Source organism: Pempheris klunzingeri, chromosome 3, assembly GCF_042242105.1.
Source record: "Pempheris klunzingeri isolate RE-2024b chromosome 3, fPemKlu1.hap1, whole genome shotgun sequence".
NCBI lineage: Eukaryota > Metazoa > Chordata > Actinopteri > Acropomatiformes > Pempheridae > Pempheris > Pempheris klunzingeri.
The window spans coordinates 3,316,211-3,335,623 of NC_092014.1; the positions used below are offsets into that span (position 1 = coordinate 3,316,211).

General features: G+C 40.9%; 1 protein-coding gene across 1 annotated transcript; it reads left to right on the top strand.

Annotated features, from left to right (window-relative positions):
- Positions 1-414: 414 nt before the first annotated feature.
- LOC139198810 (uncharacterized) lies at positions 415-19,166 on the top strand. The gene is made up of 16 exons (XM_070827766.1): positions 415-612; positions 10,900-10,982; positions 11,358-11,438; positions 12,869-12,928; positions 13,589-13,762; positions 13,979-14,107; positions 14,307-14,352; positions 14,696-14,786; positions 14,890-15,031; positions 15,171-15,275; positions 15,980-16,067; positions 16,502-16,535; positions 16,724-16,798; positions 17,189-17,291; positions 17,440-17,579; positions 18,554-19,166. The coding sequence occupies exons 1-16, from the start codon at positions 567-569 to the stop codon at positions 18,678-18,680; spliced, it is 1,524 nt and encodes a 507-aa protein (XP_070683867.1). The 5' UTR covers positions 415-566; the 3' UTR covers positions 18,681-19,166.
- Positions 19,167-19,413: the final 247 nt, after the last annotated feature.

A 19,413-nucleotide genomic window follows, 5' to 3' on the forward strand; every position in this document is an offset into this window, starting at 1 on the left:
AAAATGTTGTGAGTTGCAGGTAAATAGCCATCCATCTGTGTACAGTGCAGTGCAGTACAGTACATGAAGGTTTCTCCTGGTCTCTGATGCAAACAGTCAGACAACGTAAGGTGCAAGAGTTGCATAAAAGGTTGTAAAATGAAATACAAATAAATAAATTAAAAAAACTATAGTTTCAGTGCAGTAATTACCAGAAAATTTGAGAAATTAATCAAAGGAATGTGCAGAAAATTATTTATTAAATCACACTGAGTATCATAACCTAATTTGAATCCTTTTTTTTTTTTTTTGGGTGTGTGTGTGGTTTTATTTTGATGGTGGCACCCGGAAGTTGTTTTATTGTGGAAGGCGGTTACCGGAAGCATTGCTCGTCGTGACAGAGCGGAGTCTGGACCGGACCGGACGGGACGGGACGGGACGGGGGTGGGACATTTCACATGAACCGGCAGCTTCACCGGCGGGCTGTCGGCGCTACATGAAGCCTGGAAACCCGTCGTGTTGTGCGGGGTGACATTTTAAGTTCTTACCGAGCGTGTGGGCGGATAATGCCGGGCCGGTGAAAGCTGATGAAGTTCACCCGAGATATCTGCCGGCTGCTGGGCTTAGGAGGCGGTGAGTGACGCTGCCAGTCAGCCGTTAAGTGAACAAGTCGGTCAAGTTTTTGTGGATTTATTTATTTATTTATTTTTATTTCACAGCCAATGCTAGGTTGTTATAGCACTGACAGCCCCGTGCTGAAAACTATAAATTCCTCTAAATAACACAAAAAAAATATTAAAAAAATAATAATAATAATACTCAGGCGTTATATTTAACTCCTAAATTTGTGTGCTAACACCTGAACACAGCTTTTAGCTAACTTACCTGCTGAAACAGCTAATATTTTTTATTATTTCTGCATAAATGGGGTTTTAAAGTGACTTTATAATTAAATTTTATTTTACTTTTATTGTTTGTTTTTTTTTTTATTTTGTGTCTTCACAAATTATCCTGGCAGAAAATGTGATTTTTCATTTAAATCTTATTTTACTTTATTATGCTATATTACTTTAGCAATAAATATGATAGAACAAGCTAGTTTTTTTAAACTTCCATCTTTTAGTTTGGTCACTTTTTAACTTCTAATATTTAATGATGAGAGGCTGGTGGTGTTTGCCTGTAGGAATGTAGAAATAGATTTAGCTCTGTGTTTATTTCAGGAGGAAAAAAAAAAGGTTGTTTTCCCCATCCTGGCTCTTGTTGCAGTGATTTTTCAGGGCTGAGATGAGAAGCTGAACACACAGATGCAGACCAAGTGTTGAGGCCTCCTTAATAACGACACCAGATTGAAGCAGATTATGTTAATTATCAGTAACAATATGGTTTTGCTTGTATAAATGTTCCTGTTCATATGTCCACAAACTGATGAACTACCAACAGAACTGTTAACAGTAATTTGTGCACGATACAAAAACCTTCTGAGGTGACGTGAAACACAGTGTTATATATATTTGACCAATAAGGGAATCTACTAATGCAGATGAATGAGGAAATGTGCCCCAACATGGACTTTAGATGGCGCTGTATGTGGTGGGTCACTCCAGGGCACATTTGGGCCAAATTTGTGTTTCTACTTAGTTGAACCTGAACCCACCGTTATGCTGCTTTCACGTCATATGGGACTTTCTGTAAATGCCAGTTTTCAACTTTCAAGTCATAATAATCACGAGGAAATTCAGATTTTTTTTCCAAAAAGCTCCGATTTGTAGCCGACTTGAAGCCTAACAATATGAAAGCGGCTTAAACGGTGAACAAACTTGGGTGTCTCATGAATTAACGGATCTAGTTTGCCATCTCTACCCTTCCATCCCGTTAGACATGAACTTGGCATGACCGTTACTAGTCTGCAAAGCCAAACTATAACCTGACAATAACTTATTTTAAGCCCTCGCTAGAAATCGAAACACAGACCGATCTCCTCAGAAGACCAGGACAGTGTCCTTTAGTGGACTCTTTCTTCTTCTTCTTCTTCTTTTTTTTTTACTTATTTTTTGGTCCAATAAAAACAAAGGCTAAGATTTCAAACCAAAACTCCAACAAATTGCGCTTTGTGTTCCTCAGGATGTGTACAAATTATTATTATTATTTTTTTTACTTTGATCAGAGCTAACTTGGCAGCAGGTCATAAACCCAACCAGAAATATTTGACTGCCAAATGAGTTGTCGACTAACCCCACAAGAATGTACAAAAGCTGGTTTGACCACAACTGCAGCTCATATGGTTTTGGCCGGACTGAGAATAACTCTGACATTCATCTAACGAAGGTTTAATTAAGGTCTTTGTGAATAGATATTACACAAATCTGCGGGCCGCCGTCCCTTAAACACAGAAAAAGAGTTAGTGTCTGTCATTTTGGCGCCTTTATTGCTTTATTGTTGTTATTTTTTTTAATAATTCAATGATTTTTGCACATTAGAAAATCATGGCCAAAGCAAAAGCATCAAACCTCTGTAATGTAAAAGTGCAGATCAGGACGCTTATTTTCAGTTGTAACCATTCCCATATGAAGATCACATGGAAACAGTTTTTGGCATTTTAAATCACAATCAGATGCACAACCATGACAGTATTCATGTGCACTGGTTTGAGACTTTATCCTCATTTTACAGAAGTAAATATCAGTTATGGAATGAGTGTCCCACATCTTATCAGACATTTCTCTTCATATTACCACGATGTGCTTAAACTTTTTTTGGTTTTAAATGAGTAATGGCTTTGAGGAGTTTTTGCAGCTGGAGGCGTTTCTGGTGAGACAAACGGCGACGTCCTAAACACACAGTTCTCTTCCTGTTGTTTGTTGTTTTTTTTTTTCTTCTTCAGACTTAAATCAAGTTTATTCCAAATCAGTTTCCTACCTTTTCACTTTAACTTCATGTCCTCGAGTGTTTTTTTAAATCAGAAAGAAACCTCGATGAAATCTCTGCACAAATAATTTGCATTTCTTACAAAGTATACAGACGTTTATTCTTGTGTTTATTCTCAATCAGTCAGGGCATTAAAATCTGTAAATAAATAAAACATTGGAAATAGTAATGTGGCAAAATAATCTTGACTTAAGGGCTACTTACTAGCTTTCTGCACAGCTTTTGTTTTCTACATTATAACTACTTTTAAAGGCTGCATCAGTGCAGTGCTGTTATCCCTCATTTGACAAAATAGAATTTAAAAAAAATCTTGATTCAAGGTAGATTTTTACAGGGCTTTCAGCCACATCTGATGGTCTTCATCATTCCAAAGGCCTGACAATTAAAAACAAATCTTACTGTAAAGTCGTTAAAGTTGTTCTGCTTTTCCTCATTCATTGCTGTATTGACTGTGATCGCTGATTTGACAAAATAATGTGGACTCAGTGTCTCTACTGTTCTGTAGATTTTTTTTTTGTTGTTTTTGTTTTCCCCAGAGCTTTCAACTGCATCTCAATGGCCTTCCTCAGTTTGCCCTTCCTTCACAAGGCGACAACACCCACAGTCTATGTATTTAGTATACTAAGAAACTTTAACATTCGCCTACAAGTGTCTCTGGCCTCATGAGGACTGTGAGATTCAGCTGAAAGCCCAAGAAAAAAAGCCAGTAAGTAGACCTTTAGTCCAGGTTATTTTGCCACATTAATAATCCCAACTAATGCAGCTCCGATTGAGATACAGCAGTCGCACCTCACCGTGCTTTTAAAACTCTCCACGTTCCTACGTTGAGCAAGTATCTATCGATGAGTCAGAGGGAGAGCTTGAACCTACATTCTTTTATTTAATGTCTTTGGGTGTGTGTGAGTGAGTGTGAGTGAGTGTGTGTGTGTGTGTGTGTGTGAGATTTGCTTGGTGAATAGGCAGGAGGGGCCGATGATTTACACACAGCTCATTAGCCTCCTGTTTCCTTTTCCCAGAAATGATTTAGCTAATGATGGAGAGAGAGAGAGAGAAGCAACATGCACCCTTTTTGAATGTTAATGCTGCTGTTGTAGTTTTGTTTCTATGACATTCAAATTAGCTTTTGGTTTGTGTGTGTGGACAGGTCGCTCTCTATTTCTGTTGTTTTTCATTCAACAATTCATTCTGTTTATTTATTCAGGTTAATTTCACTTCATTTCTTTTTCATTTAATGCCCTTTGTGCCTCTGACGACTGCGTCTGGAGGCGTCATGTTTTGCAGTTGCCCGAGGAAGTCTGTCTCTATCTCTATCTCAGGAAGTCCTTGAGAGAACTTAAAATTTGGCACAATGTCCGCTCGGACTCGGGATGAACTGGTTAGATTTTGGTGATCCAGAGGTCATAGTGACCTCCCAGAATACGGTTTTTTTTCAACTCAAGAATTTATAGCTGATTATGACAACATTTCACCCAAATGTCTAATGTGATGAAATGAAGTTTGAAGATGAAGATTTTACACCCAAAAGTTCTGCAGAAACACTGGTCTGGTCTCAGAATGGGGAAATTGTGGCTGTAATTCGCATTTCAATCAATCAATCGATCTTTATTGATATAGCAGCAGTTCATAACAAATGTTATCTAAAGACACGCTCCATGAAACAGCAGGTCTAAACCAAAGTGTTTAGTTAAGAGTTGATTCTATCAGTGACTCAACCCAAAGAATGGCAAAGAAAACCTCGGACACAATCCGGCTCAGAGGTGGGCGGCTTTTCCGTGTTGGTGGAGTTGAGACTATTGAAGCCAGAGAACCGCAGCCAAGAGTACCGCGACCGCAGGATCCTGAGAGATGACAAAGCACAAAAAGGCTCCGGGAGAGATGGCAAGTTAGGAAAAAGTGCAACCATATGAGCACGCTCATACAGTAATCACCCATTAGCCCGTGAGAACAGGAACGTTTCGAGTCTGTTTTTAAACGTGGATATGGTCGTGATGGTCATCAGGCAGCTTGTTCCAGAGAACAGGACCACAGTAATTGATCTATGAGCAAGTCAGGAATGTACCGAGGAGCCAAACCATTAAGTGCTTTTTGGTTGGATACTAAATTGCTGGCACTATTCTTGGGTCTGGACAACCCCGAGCTTATTCTCTCCTTTGGCTCTGCACATAAACAGAAAGGCAAAATTGAAAACAGTGATGTTGAGAAAGAGCGAGGGAGGGAGGGGGGGGGCAGAGATGGGTATGTGTGCTGATATGGGTGTGCCTTTTTAAAAGAGGGGAGGAAACCGTCAAGGCCACCCTGTCCGGCAGCCTTGAGAACCAGCTTTCACCGCATGGTGCTGTCATATCACACATGGTTTGTTACACAGAGCTCATTCTTTGACTATTTCCCACCGCTTAACATTTCTGTATTTGAGATAAAGCCACAGATATTAAAGTCTTTTTGCTACAGTGTCACATAATGTCAGATATCAAAAAAATACTTCAAGGCTCTCATGCAAATAACTTAGGAAAGCGTTGTGTTGTGTTGTCTTTCATAGTCGACGGCAACACTGAACATGCTGATTCATCTGCTGGGTGAATATTAGGAATCTATGCTGAAGGAAAACCAGTAAAACTAAACTGAATCTTGTCAAAATTAGTGTTTGAAAGGGTCAAAAGACTTTTTCTTTAGTTATAACAAAGTTTAATCTTGCATGTAAGAGGAGCGTTTAACAGTGCAACAACATCATGGACAGACATTACAGAGTAAAAGGCTCCACCAGTGAGAATGTGCAGTTGGTTTTTATAGTGGGAGTTGTGGGTGTGGCTCTCACACATCCTGTGATCATCTACTGGCGTGAGGCGAAAGACATTTGGGCTATTCAGGTCTTCTTGTCCTTGTCTACACACCCGTGATTGCCACTCTATCCGGCAATTCACGAGCATGTCCTCGGATGGGAATTCTTATACAATTTCATCTGTATTATAATCCTGAGATTTCATGTATAAATGTGCAAATTTAGCATTGTCTAATTGAATATGCACTGATTTGCAGAACAATAATCCGAACGTGATGAAGTCGGGTTATTTGTTGACATATCGGAGCCAAATGTTTTTAGAGGACATGTTGGATTTCTTTTCTCATCACTCCATAATTCAGAAAATACTATTGACACCCTTAAAAAAACAGTTTATCCTCATATTTTTAGGAATAAGGTGTTATATTAATCAGGCGCTGAATGAGATATGAACATACCTCTCTGTAAAAACCTTAATATAATATAGATGGGAAGAAAAGTGGAGAGTTTGGTTTATGTAGGAGCTACTGAAGTGACAATTTTGGCTCGGAGTGAGACTAATTTTGAGAAAACAGGCTTGTAAAGATGTGAATTTACAAGGAATCTGCAGATGCAAATAGACAAAGTGTAGTAAAATAAATACATAACTAGAAAGAGAACTGTTATTGAAGAAAAATAGCCTCAAACGTCAAAACTGACCAGAGAGCCAAAAACCAATGTTTGGTAACGGTGTGTGATGGTGATCGCGATCAGCTAAACTAACAAGCATGAATGCTGGTTTCTAGTCGGTGATGTGGCACTGCTGCGGACAGACGTGGGCTTTCTCTAGGAACAGCCTGTCGAGTCCACCGAATCATGTGTAAACAAGATAGAAGTGGACACACGGCTAAAAACAGATAGTAGATAACAAATAATCATCAAGTGCTTAGTTGACTCTAAGATTAAATCTAAAGTTCAGACAAGAAAGGAGTGTTTCCCAATCTACCTGGATAAGTTACCACTCAACAATAGTACTAATTCTACTACTGAAGTAATGATAAGGTAATGATAACTGTTGATTAATGATAACATTAATACAAAAAGAATCCATAATCTAGCGTTGTGACGGCACATCGCTGCCAAATAAAAAATCCACATGCCCTGAACAGCTGCGCGTGCATATTATTTTTGCAAATGCTTTCACAGCACTTCTCTGCAGAATATCTCTGCTTGAGGACAAAATCATGCTCTCGGGTTGTCAAAACTTTCACCCGCTCACTTGCTTGCGAGCTATTTTTTCTTTCTGGCAGTCAAGATCTGCCAGGAAACAAACACAGTGTGGTCTGAGAAATGCAGACTTGATTGTGAAGTGATTCTCATGAAATGTGGTTTGTTGTAAATGTGAGAACATGATACTGGTTACTTGCTGGAGTTGAATTTGATTACCGCTTGCTTTTTGTAGTGAAGTCTGCATATCTAAATATGTCTTTACAAGCAGATCCAGACCGTCCCAGTGCGGCAGATGGGCAGACGCATAGCGGCAGCATACAGCAGCAGCCAAAGAGGTGCCTTCTAAGTTTCTATATCTATGAAACGCCCACTTGCTGCCAAAAAGAGAAACCAAGTTTTGCCAGCAGGAAAGCAAAGTTTTCTCCTCGAAGGCTGCAGTATTGCCTGTGTGAACAGAGATATTCTGGGTGTTGGTGTGTGCAGCTCCTCTACATCTGCACATGAATCTTATTTTTTTTTAAGAATCATTTCATGCATTTGAAATCAAACTTATACGGTCAGGAATTCCAGGAAAATAGAGATATATGCCCTGGATGTAATGATCTTAAAATCAGGGAGAAACCCTCCAGTCCTACGTGATTAGTTTTTACAGATGTTTTCTGATCAGACGACTCTAATAGACTGCTTCCAGCTGTCGGAGGGGCGATAATGCTACTGCATTAATGGCAATAAATGTATTAGCAAGAGCACAACACGCACTGCGAAATGGCTGGTAGACTATTCTATAGGCTGTAAGTGATTTTATGTCATGTTCTATGGAGGGAGAATGTGTTTCAGCTAGAAACCTATAATTCAGCATGAGCTAAATATGGATGGTGATCCGAACAAGCTTGCTGTCCTCCCACAAACATGGTCTTTCTTGTCTTTCTGTCCCTGTCTGGTTTGGGCTGACTGTTCTAATCAGGAGGCGTTGTGGCTCGTAATGCCAAACAGATTCAGTTTCTTGTCATTCTTACAGTTTGTGAAGTATTCTTGGACAGCTTTCTGTCCCTCCCCTCTCATCTGTCAACAGCGTGTGTTTGAGGGAAAAGAATGTTGGCTCTCCACAACTCTTTTTGTCTGTCATTTCTCCAGAAATTTCTCAGTATCAGCAGTTTTTTTTTTTTTGTCTTATAAAAGTCTTACAACTGCAACCTATAGCCTGCAGATGAAAGCTTTTACGTTTATTGCACTCAACATGTGGCAGAGCTCAAAGGTTATTAAAAAGAAATATACACTACTCACAAAAAGTTAGGGATATTCAACTTTCAGGTGAAATATATGGAAAATGTAAAAAGTGAATGCTACAGTGATATTATATCATGAAAGTAGGGCGTTTAAGTAGAAGCATGCACTGGTTATTTCTTCATTTTAAACAATTTATTTGAAGAAAATCTAACAACAGTGGTAGGTATACCACAACAAAACATGTTCAGTGTCTCAATAAATTGGGATGTGGCCAAAGGACGTCCACTCCTCTCCTTTCTGTGACTCTTCCAGTCTCTGTATCACTGTTCCAACCTCCTGATGACACTCTGTGACCCTCTAAGCTCAGTGAACACCTCCGTCTGAGGACTTCCTGTTTGAAGCCTCCAGTGTTGAGGTGCTGCTGATCAACTGTTAGGTGTCGTCTTGGTCTCATGATGTCAGAATGTGAACAGCAGGATGAGGAGGACTGTTTAAATACCAATTCTAACTGAAGCAGGAAATGTATTGGTGGATTCATGGATCAAACCTGTTGTGAATGTTGCTGTTAAGCTTCTTGTTAGAGAACAGCAGCTGGTGCAGAAAGTACTGAAACACTGAACAGTTGGACAAAAGTTGCACATTAAGTTCACCTGGAAAGGTTAGAATGCATTTTAGATTCATTTCACCTGAAAGCCGATTATCCCTAACTTTTTGTGAGTAGTGTATGTATATGAACCGCTCCGAATGCCTGGAGCACGCTTGAATTTTTAATATTTCAGGACGCGCACACCAGACAATTCAGTCAAGAAGCAAATCCAGAGACTTCAGAAACCTGCGTGATCATGTGGGCAGATAATTTATCTGCTCCTTTTTGTTTAATGTGTCTGAAGGCCATGACATCAACCATTTGTGTTTCAAACACATTGTTAGTGATCGTAGAATTTTAGTTTCGGAGCACAACCGATACTGGATCTTTAAGACTAATCCTGACACCGAAGAACCTGATAAGGATCTCATCAAAATCTCTATCTGGGTGTCGTTTAACGATGAAATTAAAAGAGCTCCAGTCAAACCTCAGTAGGAAACAACAACAACAATGATGATGAAATGTGTTTCATGTTTTAACTTGTCCACAGTTCACTCGTTCGTCTCGTTGCAACTATTCTTTTCAGCCAAAAAAAAACTTAAGCCTTCAGCCCATAAAACTTTTCTTTATGGTTGTTTATTAAAAACTCTGAATGGAAAACACCAAAAATTAGGGTAGAAACTCCCCGACTGTTTATAAATGAGCTAAATCATCTACAGGGGTTTCTGTTCTGGGATTTCTTGGTGCTAACAGATGACGTATGCACAAACACCCATATAATCTGGAACAAGATAATGTCGTCATTTGTATCTGCTCAGCCGGTGTATTGTTCAGGCTCTAATTGTTGTTTACATGCATTTTACAAACAAATCTGATGCTGTGCTAATATTTTCATTAACACGTGCTAAGATTTTTAGAATAAATCCCACCAGGGTCTCCTACAGCCTCTGAAATCCTCCTCTGTGCTTTATTTGCGCTCTCTGATGCCCCTGTAAATATACTGCGGCATGTCAATACTGCAAGGAAAACAGATGGGTCTTGTAGCAGTCACATGAAATGAAAAGCTACCGGCTGTTGTGTCTCTCGCTGCTGCTGGTGTGGGTGCATGGTAACTGATCTGTGCTAATCTGCCAAATGAAACTTTTCACTATTCAAGTTCCTGAAGCCTAGCTGGGTTTTTACCAAAGCCCTGGAGGTCAATGTGTCAGCAGAGTTAATGTCAGTGTGACAACACGGTTCAGGTTTAGACATGGGAGGAGGAGAGGGAAGCATTTCTCTGGAATATTTCTAGAATGCTTCTGGGTACCTGAGCGCTATTTCTGTCCAGAGGCCTTTAGATATTTCTGGCATGGTGACCTCTTAGTCTGGTATGTGGTACCACGCCAGCCTAGCGGCCCATATTAACATGCACTTAAAGTTGCGGTGCACAACTTGCAACTTTGGATAATTAACAACAACTTACAGCACTTTAAAGAAGCAGCGAAAATGTGTCACATTCTGGATTCAGATTTTTCAGTTGATTCCTTATTGACAACTTTCAAATTTCAATGAAATCTCAGAAAAATCTTGTTGCATGCAAGATGCAGCATTTTCTAACTTTACCCATAATGTATTTACACAAAATGAATGTAGTAGGTTTAAAATCTGTGTGCTTAAGCCACTCACGTTTAGGAAGGATGAGACCTGATGCCTTAGATTACAAGAATAAATGTGGAAACAGAATTAATGTTAGAGTGATAACGTGGTTCAGTTATCTTCGGTGTACCTGAGCACTATTTCTGTCCAGAAATGCTGTGACATCTTAGCATAGTATGAGGGGAAGGGAGAAGTATTCCCTTGTTCAACAGTCACAGCTGCCCGGGGCCATATTAACATTCAATAAAAGCTTTTCTCAGTTCCTATAAGCTCAGAAGTCACCTCTTAGGGGCGGTTGTTAATGCAGCAGGTCTGAACAGGATCTGCGTGGCTTTTCTTTGAACATTTGCAGTAAATGCACTCATTCTTTCCCCATAATTGCATCATCCAATCACAAGTTTTGCATGGGAAATAGGGAAGTCAACACACACACACACACACACACTCTAGACAAACAGAAACACTGAAAACATCGTCCATCTTTACAGTAATTCATTCAAACTAACCGCTAGAGAAACTGACAGGAATAGAAGTGTAATCACGTGTGCGTCTGCTTTGCTAGATGGGCCAGGTGAGGAGGAGATGGAGGTTCAGGATGGAGCTCCTGACCCGACGGACAGGAGGAAAGACGAAGGATCATCACAGGTAGACTGAGTTTAAATCAGGGATCAGTTTGTACTCACTTATAGAAACACTATTGTGGAAAATAAGTAAGAAAATAAGTGAATTACTGGTGAAATAGAAACACTAAATGTACTTGTAGGGGGCTGTAAAAACATAGATCACAATTTCCTCATCTTCAGATACGTACTTTTACATTTGTGATGTCAAGAAGCTGATGCTGATGTGTTTTTAGGTGTAGTATCACTTATGGCCACTAGATGCTGCCTCAAAGTCTCTGGCTTCATAGGGATCTTTCTCCATGAATTTGTTTTCCCCACAAAAGACGTTTTTATCTCTCTCTCTTAAGTTAAATCATTTAATGTTTAGTGTGTGTGTGTGTGTGTGTGTGTTGACCAGGCGATGCTGAACAGCGAGGAGGGCTTGGATGACGAGGAGAGAACAAGAAGGAGAGCCGAGAGGAGGAGAGCTAAAAGGAAAGTGAGTGAAAAGAAGTCTGTCTGACTGAGGAGAGACTAAAGAATACAGAGTAAAGCTTCCACATAGAGTGGATTCTGCAAGTAATATCTAGTTTCAGCTATGTGAGGTGGAACCCTAGAGATGGACGTGACCTTTCTTTGGCCCAAACAGTTGTCCAGACAAAGTGGAGCCAAGAAGACAGAATGCTAACTTAAGGATAGCATACATACCATCTATGGTACATGTTCCTGCAACATGTAACAGAAGAAAAACCTTCTAACAACTAGAATATATCTTTGTGTCCTCTTGTCTTATTGAGTGAGTTTTACAGAAATGCTTTCAGATAGAAAACATCATACAGAACAAACTACAATATGTGCGACACTGAATGGGTTTATATGGACATGAGTGTCCTGGTTATGAGGCTTTGATCATTTCAGGATATGGCCTTTACATGAGAAATCTGTCCATCCATGTCCCTATATACTTAATAAGTACTAATATCCCTGTTACAGATTACTGCATGGTTTTTATCTGGCAAATTTTGAGACCGTTGAATTGCCCCTTCGCTGTACGTGTTCTGTAACCTGTATACTGCAGACCGGAAGAGGTCAACTGCTTTGGTAGTATAGTCATCTTTTATCACCAAAAGACAGAACTCTTTCTTCATCACTCTGGAAGTGGAAGTTTCTGTTGCATCACTTGGTTGAAGCTGCATCTTTGGTAGTCAGCAGTGGCCAGAAACCTGGATAAAGTGTACACATGCAACAATATGCCTGTTTCATTCTCCAGCTAGTTATCTGGATTTGTCAAAACCAGGATAAAGGTGTATCCAGCTTTCTGAAATTTTGACATGACGTTTTCATGCCCAAACACACAAAAACGGGACGCTTCACAAACCCAGTAAAAACTAAATATACTGATACATGTCCATGTAAACACATCTCCACATCAACAACATCTCTATCGATCTTTCTTGGCTATAAAGCCTGCTCCCTCCATGATAACAGATGGGCCAAACTAAAACAAAATCAGCCGGCACGTCAAACAAATATCATTTATACAGAGGGAGGAAGTGGAGGTGCGTCTTCCATCATTATACACAGTCTATGCTCAGCCTCCAGTGTGCTCACAGTAAATAGAATAAGTAATAATAATAAGAGCGTGTTGCAGCTCGTGTTGCGTGTGTGATTCCTCTACTAACTGAAATGAATGTTTCTCCTATATCCCCCACATCACCACACCTGTTACCCCACCCTTATGTACTCACCTGTTGCTCCACTTGTTTCATACATTTCACCACACCTTCTTCATGACTTTTTTTCCCCACACTTCGCTTTCCCCGCTTTTTAGCGGTTGACACGCCTTCGACCGCATATCTGCTTCCACACCTGTGTCCCTGCTTGTCTTTGTGCCATCCCACAGCCACCGTGTCCATGCTCTCCTTTCAGAGGCAGAAGGAACGGAAGAAACTGGAGAGAGAGGAGAAGACAGAGGATGTGTCGGAGCAGGTGAGAACACAAGGGCCTAAACGTGATCAGTCAGAAAGTGATCTTTGAAGTGGAGCACCCTTCCTATAAACATCTTTAAAAAGCAGCTAAAGACTCATTTATTTTGTCTGTGTTTGTAACCTTGTGTATTTTTAAGCTTTGTTTGTATGTTTTTACTATTTTTATGGTCTTATTTTAACCATTTTCACCTTTTATGATCTTGAAAGGTGCTATTCTAAATAAACTTAACTAACTTACTTATTGTTATTTCTCTATTTCGTCAATGCACAAAGCCTTGCAGAGCTTGTATGGTGCCATATGTTTATAGAATCATCTTTATGTCCATATGTTTGCTTGCATTCAGGTGCATTTGTACACATAGTGCATGTTTATATTAACTGGTTTAAACTGGGGAATAAGTAAAAGCAGGCACCTGACAATCGAGGTCTATTTGAAAATACAGGGGAACCAAATCCAACACTAAGTTACTTTATGATTTTGTCCAAACAACAAATCCACTATCACTTTCTAATCGGCATGTTATATTTTAAATGCATCAACATTCCTTTGTAAAAACAGTTTTGCCCTCATGTTACATAATACCACCAAAAACCCCCACTAAGAATGTGGGACTTCTTCTTCTGAGTCACATTTTTTGGTAATAATTTTAACCTTTAACAGGAAGAGGAAGCGGCTGGAGCGGTGTCAGAAAGTGACAGTGAGGAGGAATCGAAAGAAGAGAAGCAATGGACGGCCGTTCGTCCCAGGAACAAATGCAGCCCTGAGTCGGTCCCTGCCTTTGTGACCACAACAAACAAGAGCAACCTCCAGCTGCACCACAGGACCTCAGAGGAGGTACACAAGTACATCATTCATTTCTTCAGAATGAAATAAATGGTGGTGTGTGAGTACATTAAGCAAATATTGCAGACTATGGCAAAACATCTCAAGACACACAAGCAACCACCAAGTTGATTTACTAAACATTTTAATCAGCGTTTCGTCACAGCCGGCGTCTTTCCACATTTGGTCAGGCTCTTTTGTATAAAGTGTTCTCCCTGGTGTTTCCAGGAGCCGGAGTGGGACGTCAGCAGTGCATTTGTGGCCAAAGCTGCCAGCCAAATCAAACTCAAAGCCCTGAAGAACAGAACGGCACAGATCTCCAGAGAGAACAAGGAGAACGAGGCCAGGAGCAGCCAGGTATAAGTATACAGCTGTTCCATCCATTCACCTAGTGCGTAGCCGTTTATCCTGCCTTCAAACTTCTTCTGTCCTTTTGGAAGGACGTAAATATAATACTCCAAACACATCTTACTGACCGATTTGTTCTTTTTTTGCTGAAGACGTGAAATCAGCATTGCTTTAACTGTACTAACAAAGCTGTCTGTTGTAATTGCAGGTGGGGAACACAGAAGAAATGAAGAGGAGGGGGGAGTCTCTTACAGGTGACTCGTCGGTTCTCTCTCCTTTTTTAGATTTCGTCTTGGTAGAAAGAACCATGTTTGAAGGAGTGTGATGTGAACAACTTCAATCCAACATCTGATCAGAGATGTCTCAGTCCAGGATGTATACACAGACACAGTTCACAGCACAAGCTTAAACCCACATCCTCCCTGATCACACCTCTGCCGAGAAAGAAGATGGTGGGGAGACAAGCGGGCATTTCTGGGTTGAAGTGCACTATTTTTAAACACTATCAGAGGAGTCTGCTACTCACTCAAGGTCGCTCTTATCTTCTACTCATGGTGCCCAAGACAAAATGCAAATGTGTGTGTGTGTGTGTTCTAGTGCAGGGCATTCAGATGTTCGGCCAAGGCCAGTACAGCCAGGCAGTGGACATGTTTACAGAAGCCATCTACTGTGACCCCAAGGACCACAGGTGACCCCAGCTCAACTACACCAACCCTGTCCTGCCCTGATTGTACCACCTTCCTGTTCATTTAAATAAATACCTCCATCTATGTCACTCTGTGGTCTCTCAGGTTCTATGGAAATCGGTCTTACTGTTACTGGTGCCTGGAGCAGTACTCCTCTGCCCTAACAGATGCTCAGAGGTCCATTCAGCTGGCCCCCGATTGGCCGAAGGGATACTTCAGAAAGGGCTGTGCTCTGATGGGGTTAAAGGTCAGCACCTGCTGCACAACACACTGATACCTTCCAACCAAACAGTAATAATTTCCATTCTTGCTTCATCAAGCAAGTGTATTGTCATGTGTTTTGGTGTCTAGCTGCTGACGCCTGTGTTTGTGTTTGTGTATTGCAGCGGTACAGCGAGGCAGAGAAGGCCATGGAGCAGGTGTTGAAGCTGGATCAGCACTGCAAGGAAGCATCCAGTAAACTCTTTACCTGCCGAGTCCTGCAGCTCATGGTGAGTCTGGAAGGTGCGGCTTCCTCCGAGTCAATGCAACTGAGGCCTGCACGTTAGCTCAGGAGCTGGAATCAGTTCATTTAGCCGCTTCAGATCCTCAGACGGGGGCCCAGCTGGCCGAGGCTTAAATCTAAGCCGAGGCTTAAATCTAAAGATGGCGGTGCTTCTGCCATCAGGGCCCCTCGACTTTGAGATGAGGCTTTTACATCTTTTTCCTCAGTGCTGGTCTCTTTATTCACTCATTTATTAACTGATTTAATTTTAGTTTTTATTGTTTTTATTATTGCTCTTATTTTTGCATGTAGGTATTTATATTATGTTCTATTTCTCTCCCACTTTCTCTCTCTTGCTTTTGTCTTTGCCTATTTTCTTCTTGTCCTAAATTAATTGTTTTGTTTGGCCTCACTGTGGGGCTCTGATGCCCTGATATTCAAGTATCTGGTTCTATCAAAGCACTTTGCAATCTCTGTTCTTAAAGGTGCTATACAAATAAAGTTATTATTATTTCAACACTGCAGGCGTACCGTTCTTGCATGTGATTTTTTGGGGAGTTGATTTAATTTCTTAGAATCTCAACCAGTCGAGTGTCTGTCCAAATGTTGATTTAGTGTTTCAAAAAAGAGATTTATACATGAGGTAACTTTAACGTTCTTGTCTTTTTAATTTTCTCAATTTATTATTATTATTATTTTTTTCATCTTTAGGAGTTGGGGTTTGTGGAAGAACAGAGTAAATTGCTGCTGGAGAGGTTCACCACCGTTAAGGCGGTCATCACCTCACACGAGGCCAAAAGTAAGATCCAGCTGCAGTACCACATCTGCTCATACAGGGGCAGCACCGCCAGTAGTTAGTCATATCAGACTTCAGTAGCAGAAACACTGATGCTGCTAGATAAAATGTATCCTGAGCAGCACACTACTTGCGGTACACTGATGTTAGGACAGTATTAAGGTGCAGAGAAATATGGAGACTGAGTTTTATACTAAAGCAGACATGTATTCTATTCTATAAGTAAACAGCTGTTTGCAAATGAAGTTGATTAATATGATGATAAATGATAAATACAGTGTCAGCACATTGGTGTAGCTCGCCAGACAAAAAGATGTCATTTACAGCAGACCACAGTCGTTTATTAGTAAAAAAATCATGCGATTGCAAAACAGTACAAACAGAGCATCAATGAGGTGCATTTTAAAAAGGTTCATTCCATCTCCTCTTACTTCCAGCACTGAAGCACACACCTCAGCAGGACCAGAGTGGGTAGGTTGTATGGCTTTAAGCAAAACACATAAAAATATACATGATGTCCTCTGTGGGGAATAAAAAATCTAAATGTAAATGTTCAAAAATGTAAGTTACGTTTGATTCCCCGTCTAATAACATTTGTTGGACGTACTTGCTTTCTTCTGTCTCTCTCCTCTCGCCGTGTTCCCTTTTCTGTATTGCAGGAGCTGTCGTTCTCTGTGGGTCGGGAACATTACATTGGAAGTTACAGAGAAAGACCTCTGGGATCTCTTCAAAATGTAAAAACACTGTGTGTGTGTGTGTGTGTACATGTACTAGTAAAAACTGTGGCAGGGTACGCTACAGAGAATGAACAGAAGAGATGGTTGGAGAAAACTCAGTGAGAACGTTAGACTACATGTTGGAAAATGTGTGCTCAACCTTTCAGTTGCACGTTTCTATGAAGCAAGTTAGCACAAGCACTAGTTGTGGCTCCCCCCCTCATTATGTTTACTCACAAATAGACAAAAATGATCTGGAGATCAAACTCGAGCAGGTAAATTGAGACGGGTATTTGCAGCTTGAGACAGAGTTTAAGAAGAAAGCATTAGCAAGACTGTTTCGGTGAATCGGGCCCCTGTGCCACACTGCCCTGCTGTAGGTTACAATCTCTGTCTACATGGCTGCAGGTTTGGTGAGATAGAGAGCATCCGAGTTCTTCACGAGCGTTTCTGTGCCTTTGTCAACTTCAAGAATGCCAACATGGCTGCCAGAGCGCTGGACAAGCTGCAGGTGAGTGATAGGTATGCTAATTTTTCTCGGATGTCATCCAAGAATCTTCACATGAGGTTTTGATTTGCAACAAGGCAGCAGTTTTTCTCTTGTGCCTCTTTGAATATTACGTCAAGCTTGATCAACTGCACTGTTTCCTCCACTCCAGGGGGTGGAGCTGGGGAGCAGCAAGCTGGTGATGAGGTACCCGGACCGTTGGATCCAGCGAACCCTGCCCTCCACACAGACGACCAACAGCAGCCTCGGCTCCACTGCTGCAGGAACAATGCAGAGCTCAGCTGCTGCCTGGTACCAATCTGTGTGGTGTTGTCTTGCAAAAACATCCCCTACTTTGGAAATGTGAACTCGCGCACACACATTACATGGTGTAGTTGTTTCAGCGTTTCGAGATTAGCATCTAGTCTAGGTTAAAGATAGGGGAAGGATTAATGTTGACATGTCGGCGTGATGGTTTGGGTTTTAGGAATGAAACATGATACTCACAAGATAGATATTAAAGCATGATGGTGCCATTAAGCCGTGTGGATATACTGCACTGTAAAAACACTCTATTACAGCCCTGCATCAAAATGTTACTAAAACAAAAGTATGCAATCAGGAAAACTTGAAAAGTAAAAGTATCCAGTGCAGAAATGTTTCCCCTGTGACTGTGTTACAGATATGATTAGATTATATCATCAGATTATTGTTCCTCATGTATTCAGGTAAGAGCAGCACTGTACGGTTGAGGTGAAGCTCATTTTGAACTGCCGCTGATGATTGTTTTCATTCATCAATCCATCGATTGTTTGGTTTGTAAAAATGATAAGACTAGCAAGACGTAAAAACACATTAGAAATAATGAAATAATTAAAACAACAAGCAGCAAATCCTCACATTCATGAAGCTATAAATGTGAAAAATAATTTTTTTTCCTACATCACCCCTGCTCTTCCTTCCCTCCATTGACTTACTGTAAAATTCAGATCCTGTGGATTACATATGAGGCGCTGCATGACTTTGCCCCCCGCTTACATTGCTCATCTCCTCGTTCCTTATTCCACTTCTTGAACGCTCTGCTCCCCAAATCTCGGCCTTTCATGCATTCCCCGCTCCAACTGCAAAACAAAAGGTGATCGCACCTTTGCTGTTTTGGCCCCAAACTCCTGCAAACCATCAGAAATACCGAATCTTTGGACAGTTTCAATCTGCTTTGTCATCGTCTGTTTTAAAAAGTGCTTTAGAAATATGCCTATATGACACAGGATCTTCTGTCCATGCAGGTCCCGAGGGTGTGCGCCTATAAACGGAGACGAGTGCTTCTACTGGCGGACCACAGGCTGTTTCTACGGCGACAAGTGCCGCTTCAAGCACATACCAGACCAAAAAGGTCGAGACAAGTACCCGTGACAAGAAACCTTAAGGAAGGATTTACACAGGAGAGGATGAAGAGAAGCTGGTCTGCCTGAGAACACTGCCGACTGAATGAGTGTGTGGGAAAGAGAGAGTCAGAGATGGTATGTATGTGATGGCCAGAGTCGGGGGTTCGTGACTTGATGAGGAAAGATGCTTAAAAAAAAAAGATAAATGCATCCGATACCACAAAACGTCTGACACAAGGAGCTCCTCAGAGGAATTTAATTTATTGGAAGGGTCACTGAGGAGTCTCTTAGCCTTATTTGGATCCTAGAAAACCCCCGACATGAGCTCGTGGAGATCCCTGGTCTGTGTGGAAGCACTTCATCTGTCGTGAAAAGGATCGACTGCTTGGACAAGTGCGTTTGTTTGAACCATGTTGGAAACAAAACCAAAAACCCAGTTTTGTGGAAAACAAGCTATTTTCATATCTTTAAGATGGATGAAGCGTTTGAAATGTCAACATTTTTGCACAAAACAATAAATTAATGAAATATACATTGAAATGTTTTCGGGTTTACTTTCAACATCTTCAGTCGGGTGATTACAGTCTTTCAGATCCTGATTAATATTCCGCTAATGTTCCCTTTGACATGCAACTGTGTGCACTGTGGCTCTGAGCTTTGTTTAATGGGTCGGTGTCCTAACATGTCCCCATATTTTTACAGCTTTGTTTTCCAATAGGGTGAAGCAGAGACAGGTTTGAACAACTGTTTTGTACAGCTCT

Excerpts from the sequence above, each read along its gene's own strand:
- LOC139198810 (XM_070827766.1), top strand. The coding sequence starts at position 567 with ATGAAGTTCACCCGAGATATCTGCCGGCTGCTGGGCTTAGGAGGCG. Across the intron at positions 11,439-12,868 it reads GGAGGAGAGCTAAAAGGAAA|AGGCAGAAGGAACGGAAGAA; the intron begins GTGAGTGAAAAG and ends CTCTCCTTTCAG. Across the intron at positions 15,032-15,170 it reads GTGCTCTGATGGGGTTAAAG|CGGTACAGCGAGGCAGAGAA; the intron begins GTCAGCACCTGC and ends TGTGTATTGCAG.